This window comes from Pan paniscus, chromosome 1, assembly GCF_029289425.2.
Source record: "Pan paniscus chromosome 1, NHGRI_mPanPan1-v2.0_pri, whole genome shotgun sequence".
NCBI lineage: Eukaryota > Metazoa > Chordata > Mammalia > Primates > Hominidae > Pan > Pan paniscus.
The window spans coordinates 13,398,411-13,412,547 of record NC_073249.2 but is presented as its reverse complement, the minus strand read 5'-3'; the positions used below and the strand labels follow the sequence as shown (position 1 = coordinate 13,412,547).

General features: G+C 35.4%; 1 protein-coding gene across 3 annotated transcripts in view; it reads right to left on the bottom strand.

Annotated features, from left to right (window-relative positions):
* The window catches only part of LYST (lysosomal trafficking regulator), a 222,156-nt gene that overhangs the window by 104,217 nt on the left and 103,802 nt on the right, over positions 1-14,137 (bottom strand). For all 3 annotated transcript variants that reach the window (XM_063595304.1, XM_057299849.2, XM_057299854.2), the window contains 5 exons: positions 11,686-11,931; positions 9,530-9,703; positions 8,459-8,608; positions 4,786-4,923; positions 702-900 (listed from right to left, as the gene is read on the bottom strand). In XM_063595304.1, coding sequence (XP_063451374.1) covers positions 702-900; positions 4,786-4,923; positions 8,459-8,608; positions 9,530-9,703; positions 11,686-11,931 — 907 coding nt within the window. The remainder of the gene's footprint in view (positions 1-701; positions 901-4,785; positions 4,924-8,458; positions 8,609-9,529; positions 9,704-11,685; positions 11,932-14,137) is intronic.

Genomic DNA, 14,137 nt, shown 5'->3' with positions numbered 1-14,137 from the left:
CCTTATTCCTGAATCCTACTGCAATAATTTACTTATAGCCTTTGCTCAAAACAAACAAATAAAACCCTTTCAATGACCTATAACTAGAATACACGTTCAAATTCTCTGGCCTTACATTCAAGGACCCATTTGATATGACTTTAGAGTAAAAATAAGTAAATGGTGGTCTTAAACTGTATTTATGGCATTATTTCTCACTATTCCTTTACAGATCCCCTATATATAGGTAAAACTCATTAGTCCTTATTTTCTATTTCCTTTTAGCCTCCCTTTAAAGTCATTGTCTTTACCTGGAACACTCACTCTCCAATCTACCTATCAAATTCTACTCAAAATCTTCAATGTCTACATCAGATGTCATGTAACCTATTAAATATTCTCTCCACAGTGGTCGGATGAAACCTTCTGTCCCCTGAAATCTCATTAGTTCTTCTTTTGTGTCTCTTTGATACTTACCAAATACACATTTTTTTTTTACTGTAGTTATTTGAGTCTATGTCTCCTTTCTCCACTTGGCATTTAGACTCCTTGAGGGCAGAGGCCATGTCTAGTTCATTCTATAAATCTCTGCCCTATCCCAACCCCAATATGTAATTAGAGCAGCACAGAGGCCATTCAAATGTCAAACAAATGTGAATCAAGTCGGAAGAATAAAACAAAAGTGGAAATAGCCATGATCTAACAAAAATGATTATACCTACCTATGTGCAAAGAAAAGTAGAAGTTCGTGGGATTGTGACAAACGTAAGTATTAGTAGGAGGGTGAACTGCTAAAAGGAAATTGAAGATAATTGTCAATAATTCCAAATCTGGAGGAGATCCAAGGACTTCTGCTATAATTTTCACAAATGATCTACAAACCTCTCGGGGCATGGGTGTGAGTTGCCCCTCTTTGTATTCCTGAAAAAACAAAAAAAAACTCTCTTTAGATTTAAAGAATTGTCAACTAAGATTTTTCATTTAGGCAAAATATTCTTTTTAAGATAGAATTCTGTTGGTTTACTACTCTAGTCTGATCATACTTACCATTACCATAACAACTCATTAAATTGAGTTATTTCCTAATTCAAGCAATCTTGTTATTAAAAATTCATTAACACAGATGGCAACTTAATTCTAGCCCATGTATCTTAATTAACTGAGGCAAACTTATATAACTCTCACAAGCGTGGTCTCAAAAGCCAGACTTCCTAGGTTTGCATTCTGGTTTCTCCACTCACTAGCCACGTGATCTTAGGTATGTTATTTAACATCTTCATGCTTCACTTTCTTTGTCTATGTGAGTAATACTAGTGCTACTTTATAGGGTTGTTATAAGGACTAAATAACATAAACTCTTAGAATACTGCCTTGCATATAGGTAAGCCCCATATAAATGTTAGTGATAAACTACAATCACTACTATTACTACTGCTACTATCTTTTCTTCTTCTTTTACTACTACTAATATTAGTAATATTCATATAGGATTAGGACAGAAAACTTTTGATAGACAAAACTCGTTATACTAATACAATATGCTCCAGTTTACGAAGCTTTTTTTCATAACAGCTCTATGAGAGGTTTTAGCCCTCATTTCTAGAATATGAGGCACAAAGAGGTTATTTGACTAGTGTAAACCACACATAAAATATGTAGGTAGTACAATTATAACTCAAACTCAGGCCTCTGAACTCTTTCTACTGCACCATTTACTGTCTGGAATAATGAGGCTTGGCAAAATGCCAACTAATTACTAAAAATAAAGCTGTATATAAATAAATTGCTGATATCCTCCAATTCCATCTCCCCAGTGGGTAGCAGCTGGCCTCCAGATTAAGGGTATAGGAGGTAAAATTCCTCATCTTCCCTCTTCCTATGTCCAAATATATATCTCTACATCCACTCTTCATTTACTCTTGGGTATTACTGAATTGGAGTACTTAAAATATAGATGTTAATTTTGTAACAATTTAGTTTGACTACCTCAGATTTAAGAAGAGAACACTGAGTCTACAGAAGAAAACACAAAACTCCTTTGCCAAGTTCTCATAGCTGTCGAGTGGCAAAGACTAAGACAGGAACATAGATCTCCCGACTTCCAATTCTGAACTATTTCTGCTACAACCATCTGCATTTCTTCTAAACCATACTCCATGTATCTTCTTAACTTTCTTGGTTGCAGCATCAGTGATTCATTCCCAAGTCCAGCCCAGGTTACTTCTATCTTGCCCTCTCCACTGACTCTTTATCAATAGTCACTGGTATTCTATTTTACTATTTTTTTAATCCCTTAACTTTACCTTATATGAACATTCTGTTTCTGTCTTTGCTTTTGCTGCTGGACTTTTTAATAATCATTTATTCTCACTGCCTGCAATGATCTGCCACACATGCTGTCCAAAGTCCCTGAAATCTGGCTCTTGCCTTATCCATGCTATTGAAATCTTGTAAGTCATTAAGAATTTCTGAGTCAATGGCCCTTTATCTGCCTACATTTTCTCTGAACTTTCTATATCATTTGGTTCAAGGTATCATCTTCTTCTCTACATGTTCTTCCCCCTCTGCCGACCTCTGGCTTTCACTTTACTGAGTCTCCTCTTAGCTTTTCAATTACTCTTTCTGCATCTCTTTCAATAGCCCCTTTTTCTTGTTTCACATCCTGAAAATGGGTATCTCCTCAGGTGTAAACCTCAGTCCTCTGATTCTCTCACTACATTTCTCTGTCTTGGAGTGCTTCTCTATCCTGATGGCTTCACTATTACCAGTTCACTGTTGCTGAATGTCCTGCTGTAATTTCAAATGTAGATACAAAAACTACAAAACTTACAAGGTTGCTTCTTTTTTTTCTGATGAAATTATTGTTTTTCTGGTCTCCCGGCTTGAAATTTTATGTTATATTTGACTCCTCCTGAAGCTCCATTTAAACAGAATCAAGTCCTATGAATTCTATCCTTATAATCTCTCCCATATTTGCTCCCTACTAAACACTCCCATTTTAATCACCAGGGTTCAGGTTTTTATGCTGTACTCACAAATGAATGAAACTGCCTTACATCCAATATACTACCAATTTATTAATCTTCCTAACGTGCACAAACACTCTGAGGTAACTTAAAGGCAAAGACTAAGTTCATTTCTTTATAAACGTCCCACAATACCTGACATAAAGCTATGTTTAATAAATAGCTGTTAATTTGATAAGTGGGCTCTTTGAACAAACAAGGGTAAAGAACTATACATGTAAGGAAAAAAATTTGTACCTAGATTTTTTCTAGCATTTTTGTAAATAATACAAAAGTGAAAAAATATATGGAAATCTCAAAGTTTATAAGTGCCACTTTTCTGACATGCAAAGACTGAATAAGAATATCACATTGTCATATGAACTTAATGAAAATTGGCCAATACATTTCAAAATGGATATACGAAGGAAAAAATTTTGAGGAAAACTGATGTATAAATGATGCATAAAACACTCAGTAAGCAAGGGGCCTGAAGGATCAATCGACATATTCTATTCCCTACAACAATAGTCTAATTTACCACAGGGGCCAAGAAAGGCAATAAAATGTTTTTGTGTTTTTGGAATTCATTCATTTAACAAATATTTATCAGATGCCCAGGTGTGTCAATTACTGACATTACAGTGTGATTTAAAACAAAACAAAACAAAAACCATATCCTTGCTTTCAGGAGGCTTACAGAGGGAAATAAACCATAATTCCATAAATAACTAACAAACTGTATGTACATAGTGTATAAAGGGAAAAAGACTAATTTATATGGAAAGGGCAGGGAAGGTATCTCTCAGGAAGTAAGTCTTAAGTTGCCATGTGGAGGATAAGTAGGAGTTGGCCAGATGAAAAGAATGGGATCAATAATTGTTAAAGCAAAAAGAATACCATGTACTCTGAGACAGAAAAAAGTCTTACTTGTTTAAGGAAGGGAAAGAAATCCAGGGAGGCTGAGTACCATAAGATGAAGCTAGAATGGTAGCCAGATCATATAAGCCTTCTCATATTAACACTTCTTACAGATGTTGTCACAGATTTTGAATTTTAGCCCAACTATAATGAAAAGCCCTTAGTGCCACCGAAGCAAAGGCGCTCAAAATATAAAATATTACTGATCTCATGGAGTATCTGTACTTATCTAACTTGACAAAGTTCTAATCGATGCCTTAGACATTAAAAAAAACTTGGAAAATTGTCTAATATACCAACCAAGCAGATATTTATCGATGCCTTTTATCTGTTTGGTTGGTATTAGATGATATCAATAAAGCAGAGAAAAAAATTAACTAAGAGGGCCACAGCATAGACATTACAATGTAACGGATAAAATTAGTGTCACTTTTTAATAAAAATTTTGGATACAGTTTAAAATGCTAATTCTAGCATATAAAATAGACCGTTAGCAAGTTTACATTTATTAAAGCAATACATATTTGTAAATATTTATTTAAGGAATATGGAACAAGTTAAAATTCATTAACTATTCTTGCTGTTCAAGGTAGTACAAAACTATTATTCTATCCCAACATAAAGAAACATCTAAGAAATTTAGTAATTGTACTTTTGTAATTGAGTTAGGAATTATGACAGCGTGATGATCAAGCTGTAAGATGCAGCAGTTGAAAAACTCCTGTACTATTTTTTGAAAGAAGAGAATCTGGAGAGAAGATGGAAAAAAAAAAAAAAAAAGAAAAAAGTCCCATTGAAAGTGCCACAAAAATTTGATGTTCATAGTATTATTAAACAACTGTGGAATATATTTCCAAAAGTAAAGTTACATGAAAAGTACCTGCAAAACCTGACAAGTCAGTAGAAAGTGATGAACCACTTGAGCTTTCAATAGCTGCTTAATATTAAACATCTGCTGGTGGTGATCTGCTCTGATGAGGACTTCTAGAGCTGCTAGCAAAGTTTCCCAAACACCTTGCTGAGGAGATAAACACACACCAATAAGCACATACTTACTGAAAAATATGCAGCATGCTTTTTGGAAGACACACAACGCGCAACAATTTAACATTGTGTATATATTCAGTATCAAAGATTACATGTCTGCAAAAAGCCAATGTTAAAATTTATTCCCTATTATTTTTTGCTGCCAATAGGCTATTTCTAAATAGCTATGTTGAATACAATATTGTATTAGGTGCTTTCCTACATTACCCTTTCTGTGGCATTAAATGTATTTTCAAAAGATGAATTATCAAGAGGGATTATTCAAATTAGAGAAGCATACACATTACCAACATTATTGTTTTTAAATAATTTATGTTCAAAGAGTGTTGTTAAAAATGTACACATTTTAATACCAATCTGCATATGCAGCATTTAACCAAAAAATTTTAGAGCAAATCATACTAAATTGAAGAGTCATGGATAATGTGAAAATTCTGCAATTTTAGATTAATTTACTTTCAAGTTCAAATAATAGAATTATCTGCATGATTACAAACTATGCACTTCAAAGAGTAGTTAGCATCCCTGGACAGTGCCTTAAAATGCTTCTCCCATATTGAATCAATCTTAACTTGTCCATAATACTAGAGAAAAAAAGAGATCTTACACTGATAACTAATATTGAAAGATAACCTTCCCTTCATCTTATTATCCTAATTGACCTTTCAATAAAGCTTTTAACAAAAAGCAAAATTAACTGGCTTGGGTTGCAGAGCCTATTTCTCCTGCCATTATCTGGCAATAATGAACCAAGATATTGATAGACTTCATCATACTCTTCTACCCAGGGTCTCTCTCTTTATAAGATAGAGCCAAGATATTCTAAAAGAAAAAGCCACACAAAAACCGGCAGACAAGGCAGCCTAAGTATGAAAACATGATTCAAATCTGAAAAGTAGTACCAAGATAAAATAGTGCCAATGTAAACAAACAAATACCAACAAAAAAAGAAAAACCAGACTTAGTTCAAATATAATTAATTACGTAAGAAAACCTTATTTCAAATCCATAGAAGTAATATGTGTCTTATCACTTTCAAATTCAATTTAAAAATGTTTCTTTTAAAATCAAACAACCCCAAATTTGCCTGCTCTTTTGAAGTACTAAATAAACTTTGTCCAACTTTGTCCAAGTTAGGTTTTCCAACCTGCAACTGAGCATATTCTTTATTATACATTTATACTGCTTTTGATCCAATTTGTTTACATATGCTATCCCTGTAATTATTTGCTTTCTCCCTGCAATATTACACATATTTTAATCTATCTTATCTTTTTTTTAGAGCTGAAAGTATATATTTGTTCAGAGTGAGAAAAGGCATCATAACCAATTACAAAGTTTAAAAAACTGAAAAGTACCATGAATACCACAAAATCCAGAAACATGGCAATAGTTAGTTGGCTGTTGGACATGCCTTTCAAAATACTTTTCTCTGTTTTGTGGCTGCATACTCTTGAATTGCCTCTTCATGTAACAACAATTTTGTAATATAATTTTCTATAGGAAGAATAGAAAATTCTCTTTCCTCTAGCATATTTGAACTAAACTTATTTTTATTACTAATAGATTAGAAAAGGTTTTTTAGTTTTTTTTTTTTTTTTCTGGCCAGGCATGGGGGGCTCACGCCTGTATCCCAGCACTTTGGGAGGCCAAGGCGGGAGGACTGCTTGAGCCCAGGAGTTTGAGACCAGCCTGGGCAATATAGTGAGACTTCATCTCTACAAAAAAAAATTAAAAATTAGCCAGGCATGGTGGTGCACACATGTAGTCCTAGCTACTTGGGAGGCTGAGGTAGGAGGACCACTTGAACCTGAGAGGCAGAGGTTGCAGGGAGCCAAGATGGTGCCACTGCATTTTAGCCTGGGTGACAGAGTGTGATCCTGTTTCAAAAAACAAAAGGAGTCTTTTTTCAACCTCATAACTCATTATTGGTAATGTGTAAATTTTTAGGGACTGTTGGCAAGTTGGGAATAACCATTTTTCAAAAAATTCTAAAGGTATATATATTCTGAATTGCTCTATAAATAATATTTGTTGATAATCTTGTTATATTCTAATTAGTTCTAGACAATCTAGTTTTTTTTTTGCAAAAATCATCAATACCTACTAGAACCCTGCCACACTTAGAGCAAACAGTCTACACTAGAACTAAGAAGGCTGTATGAGCCTATACTATTAAGATTGCTTAAAACTAGGGCAGAAAGGAAACAACCCTATACTCATTCCCTGACTGGGTCCTTGTGAAGACAAGCCCAGCCATTCCAGGTGCTGAGATGTAGTGCCCACATCTAAGATCAATCTATGTTGCTTAATTTGTAATTATGATGAAGCCTTGCCCTATATACCATGGTCCTATCTCTTAACTCCTGGCCAGCATGGCTCCCCTAGTTTAGAAGTGTATCCATTTCCCTCTCCTGGACCTGACTCCCCTGACTCTTAGCAGTCTCCCCTTTCAGAGTTTATGGTAAATGCAAGCCTTCAGCTGATCCAAATAAGCCCATATGCTCCTGCCTGACTGCAGTATTCTTAGCCAGCCCAAGTTTGATTTTGACTCTCCAGCTCAGCATTCCCCATGGCTGTTCAAAACTTTGCATGGGAAATAAGTGCCAGATTTCCATTTATAATTAACATTACACTGAAGTAATAAATTAATTATTTATTTCAGAAGAATGATTAGATAAATATTTAAAAGAATATGCTGGCTGGGGGTGGTGGCTCATGCCTATAATCCCAGCATCTTGGGAAGCCGAGGCAGGCAGATCACTTGAGCTCAGGAGTTCAAGACCAGCCTGAGCAACATGTGTGAAACCCTGTCTACACCCAAAATACAAAAACTTAGCCAGGCATGGTGGCACACATCTGTGGTCCCAGCTACTTGGGAGGCTGAGGTAGGAGTATCATCTGAGCCTGGGGGTGGAGGTTGCAGTGAGCCAAGATCACGCCACTGCACTCCAGCCTGGGCGAAAGAGTAAAACTCCGTTTCAAAAAAAGACAAAAACAAAAGCAAACAAACAAAAAAACGAGTATATGCTTCTATTCACGGTAGCTAAAATGTGGAAACAATCCAAGTGTCTCTAAACTGATGAATGGATAAGCAAAATGTGATAAATATATAGAATGGAATATTATTCATTCTTAAAAAGGAAATTTGGACATATGCTACAACACAGATGAGCCTTGAAGACATTAAGCTAAGTGAAATAAGCTAATCACAAAAAGACAAATACTATACGATCCTACTTATATGAGATCCTTAGATTAGTCAAAAGTAGAATGGTGGTTTCCAGGGGCTAGAGAAAGAGGGAGAACATTTGTTTAAAGGGTACAAAGTTTTGGTTTTACAAAACAAAAAAGATTTACAGAGATGGATGGTGGTGATGGTTGGACAACACTGTAAATGCACTTAATGCCACTGAACCAAAACTTAAAAATGCTTAAGATGGTAAATTTTGTGTTATATGCATTTTACCACAATAAAAAATGGAAAAAAAGTACATATTACATGCCTCTGCTTTATTCCATATCTTCCAGTCAAGCAATAGTTCCTCTAACAGCTTAACATCTTGGATTATAGCATTAGAGTCTACATCCAACTTAAACTCTCCATTCTCATTCATACAAATAATATCTTCACCACAGCATCCTTCAAGAAGGGTCTACAGAAAATTAGCATTAATATAAGATGCATTAGTAATTGGTTAATCAAGAAGTTCAACAGAAACATTAAGCTTTCAATTTTAGCAATCATTAAATTCAAAGGAAAGCTAGTAAATAATTTAACACTTCACAAAGTATCTTTAACTTGTTTTGTAAAACAATTCAGATAAGTAGAAAATCCCAAACTTACAAATATTTTCAAGTGAGTACTCAGGTTCAAACAAGGGGTGAAAACAAACAGCATTCAATTTTTATGTTTTAAATTGAATTAATCTGCTATTAGGTTTTAAAACGTTTTCAAAAAAGTAGTAAGGATTCATGCCACAAATGTATGGATCTTGCAGTTTAAAGAAGTAGGGGTGGAGGCAAGGGTAGAGCAATCGTCTTTTGCCTTAGTACCAGAAGTCTCAGAGAGAAATATTTCCACAATGTTACCAAATGCTTTTATCTAGAAATGTATTTAAATATATGATGATAGCGGGATCATAAAAAAAATGAGCACGAATATCTGTGACTTGAAAAACTAACTCTGTAGCAGCAGTGCCTAATGGAATGGTATGCCTCTAGGTGCCTAGAGAACTGGGTTCTCTGCCATAAGGGTGGGAGCTAAAGCAAAGATCTCATCAATCTACAGAATGAAGGGACAGCATGGGAGATATCTATGGCCCACCCAGGTCTAAAATTCAATGAGTTTATTTTTTTCTTACTTTTAAAAAATGCTTTAAAGAAAAGAAAAATGTAATTATTTAAATGATGAAAAGAACTAGAAGAGTATCTTAGTTTGATTAACTATACACTAATAAGTTTCCTCCATTTTCTTCAGGAATAACTGAAACACAAAACTATTATTGGAAGACTTTGATGACGAGATGAGTATCACTGCATATGAAACTATAAGAATAAATTTTATGAAGACATACCTTCAAAATGTAAAACCCAACAATGCATTTTTGTTTGATCAACACCTGATGAATCATAGAAAGTCCATTACAATTTTCTAATTCGTGTACTCTTTGTTGGTTGTATTTAATTAATGAGAGTATAACTCGCAGTGCTAATGCTTGAGTTTCTTCACAGCTACTGAGTTCAACAACCTAAAAAAAAAAATGGGTGGATGTAGTTTTCTCCCAATTTGCTGAGAGTAAAAATTTAACATGTATAATCTTCCATTCTGTAACATCAATCCATTAGTTTCTACAAAGTATTTTTTTAATGCTCATACTCTACCTATTTAAGGCTTGTGAATAAACAAAACTGAGAGTAAGGCATAAATTCCATGTTCTATAGTCTCTTATATATACTATAGTATACAATGACACACAACCTTAGTGGCCAGTAGCATTTTATAACTAGTGATCTGAAGTGTCATAAGTTTTTGATAAATTAGTCAATAGACAGGCTCTGCATTATATGATAAGGGAGATAAAAAGAAGTAAAATACGTGATACTTGTTCCCAATGGGGTCTACTGTCCTGTCAAAGAGATAAGATGTATCTATAAAAACCACATGTCGTGCCTTGTACGTCAATTTACTTCAACCAACACTTTCTGACAACTACTATATACATAAGAAACACACACTTATTATCATGCTAAAGGCCAAAGAAGAATGAGACAATAGGTATTCCGGAGAGCACGGAGACCATTCTGATCCCTCTCTGCTTGGTTTAAGGGAAGGCTACACAGAGAGAAGATGGCCTAGGAAGAGAGCCAAATCCTGGAAAGCAGGAATAAAGGGGTGGCTGGGGCAGGGCACAGCCAGGGGAAGGGTAAAGGCCTAAACTGGAAGTTCACAGTACATCTAGGAAGCTGCAGGTTGCCTCTTTGGCTGGATTGTAGAGACCAGGTTCACAAGGCAGGTTATGCATGTAAGGATTTTAAGGACACTGAATTTTATTTTTGTAGGGGAGGAGGAAGGATACTGAACAAGGTTTATAAGTTTTAGACTTAAAAACATACTTTAAAAGTCTTATTGGCAAGATACTAAACATATAAAGATAAAAATGTAAACATTTTATCTAAGATCCCATCTCTATGTAACAATAACAAAATTATATTCAATACCTTGATGAAAGAGAAGAAAACAAGGATATACATTTTGAAACTATACGATGGTACAAAAGATCACAAAATATTGGTGAGGAGTTAAAGGGCTTTTAATTTTAAAACACTAGGAGATAATCTATTTAACTAGACACTAGATTAAAAAAACTATGAAAAGGGAAGAGGTGGAGAAGAAAAGACAGATTACAGAGTATGGTGGATCAAATGCTAACAAAATATTTGTAAGAACCCTAACAACAAATGCTGATATGCTTCTTATTGCAAAATTAATCAACGATGCTTCCATTAAAGAAAGTTAGATAGGGTGACTATGAAAACTTGATAATGTTGCAAAAGTTATACTTAGGGATAAAACGAAGATGGCATTCCGAGGATGAAGGAAGATCAAAGCTGCTTTAATTAAACAGGGATGTGGATCCAGAGGAAGTAGAAATGATTTTTACCAAAGTGAGACTGTTTGTGCTCCCTAACATAGGTTTCAGCAATCCCTGAAATAGTCTATAATTACTGACTGTCTACTTTGCATCAGGACAGATAATTAAATGATTCATTCTAAAATGGTACTTATGGCCTGAGTCAAACTTTATATGTCTCTTTTTTGAAAAAACTCCAAACCCAAACAAATTAAAGTTTTTGTTTTTTTTTTAAAAAAAAGTATTTGTTGACCCTTAGTTTTTTCCTATGCATTGGAAACATTTAAGGAATAAAAACTTCATAAATTTTATTTTTTAAAATATCCTCCTCTCAATTTAAAATCTTGTACATTTAACATTTAATTGTACTAATTACATTTTTGGTTAATAGAAAACTTCTAAAATATTCATAAATTAGAAGAAACCTTAATCATCTATGGCAGAAAGCTTAATAACATATTTAATATGTAATTTTTTTATCTTAAAAGTTTAATATAGTCGAGTGTAGCTTTTTCGTGTGGTCCAAAAGAAATCCTTTAATTTACCAATAATAAGTAAGTCATTTCTCTTTAGACAAAACTATAAGCAGTGATTCTTACCCTGGCAAAGAGAAAAACAAATATGCCAGTTCCACCAATTTCGTGCAGAATGCCTTGAATAGTTTTATATTCAGTAGGTTGGAGATTCTTTAGATGATGAGTTTCTAATAAGATGCTCTGAACTTCTTTTGAGCTGAAGGGTCTTTGAGAGAGTTGGGTTTTCATTTGACCTTTAAGTCTAATCACTGGCTCATAGATGGTATACTGAGCAGGACAGTAAGTTGTATAAACAACTGAAAGACTTTCCTGAAATACAAATATTTTCATTCAGTAATGACAACAAGTTTAAAATGCAAGCTATGAACTAGCAAGTAAGTATTTCAAAGTGAAAACACACTCAACTGATTCTTTTCTTTGTTTTAAAAACAACAGCTACTACACTAAACAGATAAACATTAGAAGCAAGGCTGTTTCCCACAAAGCAAATGGTCAGTGATTTATTTAGCAGTGATCAATTGTATAGATCACATCAAGGTTGAGAAGGATTCCAGCTTTGTTCGGTTTAGAATATATATTAAGTTTTACTATTACTACTAATATCAACTAAGTCTTAAACCACACTTATTACATACCAGGCACGATTCTAAGCACTTAAAAATATTGGGAACTCTGGGTCAGGTCAATTTATTTGAAATTTTTGCTTTGCATTTGCTCATTGGCTGACTCTTCATTTAAAAGCAACTCTAAACTAGATCTTTCTACTGGAATAAAATTCCAGATTGTCAACAGTCAGCACACCTAACTAAAATAAAATAGAACTTCAAATATTTCTCCCAGGCAAAGGATAGTTTCCATCAGTGTGTGGCTCCCTGTCAAGATTCTCTAAACTATTTTAAAAATTAATTTTAAATACAGAATGTATGTTTTTCTTAGAGACAGCGTCTTGCTCTGGCACCCAGGCTGGAGTGCAGTGGCATGACCATAGCTCACTGTAGCCTTGAACTCCTAGGCTCAAGGGATCCTCCCACCTCAGCCTCCCAAGCAGCTAGGACTACAGGCACCTGCCACCACACCCAGTTAACCCAGTTAAATATATATACATATATATATATATTTTTTTTTTTTTTTGTAGAGACATGGTCTTGTTATGTTGCCCAGGCTAGTCTCAAACCCTTGACCTAAAGTGATCCTCCTGCCTGTGCCTCCCAGAGTGCTGGGATTATAGGCATGAATCTTGGTGTCTGGCCCATAATGTACTTTAAGGTGGTTTTAATGGTAGTAGATGCCAAACCCAGGCTTAGGGAAATCATATAGATTCAGTGTCTTCTCTCAGAACTGGATGGGGGCCTTGTGCTTTGATTATTCTTATTATTTATTTATTTATTTATTTCCGAGATGGTGTCTTCCTCTGTTGCCCAGGCTGGAGTACAGTGGCGCTATCTCAGCTCACTGCAACCTCTGCCTCCTGGGTTCAAGCAATTCTCCTGCTTCGGCCTCCTGAGTAGCTGGGATTACAGGTGCATGCCACCACGCCCAGCTAATTTTATATTTTTAGTAGAGACAGGGTTTCACCATGTTGGCTAGGCTGGTCTCGAACTGGCTGGTCTTGAACTTCTGACCTCGTGATCTGCCCGCCTCAGCCTCCCAAAGTGCTGGGATTACAAGCATGAGTCACCGTGCCTGGCCTGTGCTTTATTTATGACCCACAGCAATCAGACATACCACCCAGCATATCTGTGCACCAGCTAAACCAATTATACTGTCTGTTGTGTATGATTATGCTGGAAAAGCAAAGTTTCAAACCTGCAGTAGTTTCAATCAGAAATCTGACGCTGCACCCTGACATGAGGGTACCATTTCTTGTCTTTTTTCTTTTTTTTTTGAGACAGAATTTGACTCTTGTTGCCCAGGCTGGAGTGCAATGGTGCATTCTTGGCTCTCTGCAATCTCCGCCTCCTAGGTTCAAGCGATTCTCCTGCCTCAGCCTCCTGAGTAGCTGGGATCACAGGCATCTGCCACCATGCCCGGCTAGTTTTTGTATTTTTAGTAGAGACAGGGTTTCACCATGTTGGCCAGGCTGGTCTCAAACTCCTGACCTCAGGTGACCCACTCGCCTCGGCCTCCCAAAGTGCTGGGATTACAGGCATGAGCCACCGTGCCTGGCCGAGGGTACCACTTCTCCCTAACCATTGTTTCACAAGCTTATAACTCCCAAATTACTAAATCGGGCTTAAACAATTTGCTCTCTAAAAATAGTTTTCACATAAAACCCTCAGAATTTTCATTCATGGTAATTTATGTTGAGTTTTGTAACTTATATGACCTATATACCGTTCAGGAAAAATGAAAGGATTAGGGAAATTTTTCTATGAAAACAAATGGATTAACCAAAAACTATTGAGTTAGTTATTACTTGAACAAACATCTGTGTGAGCTCCTTAGTCTCCCTAAGGCAGAGGTTCTCAAAGTGTGATCCTCAACCAGCATCAGCATCACCTAGGAACTTCTTAAA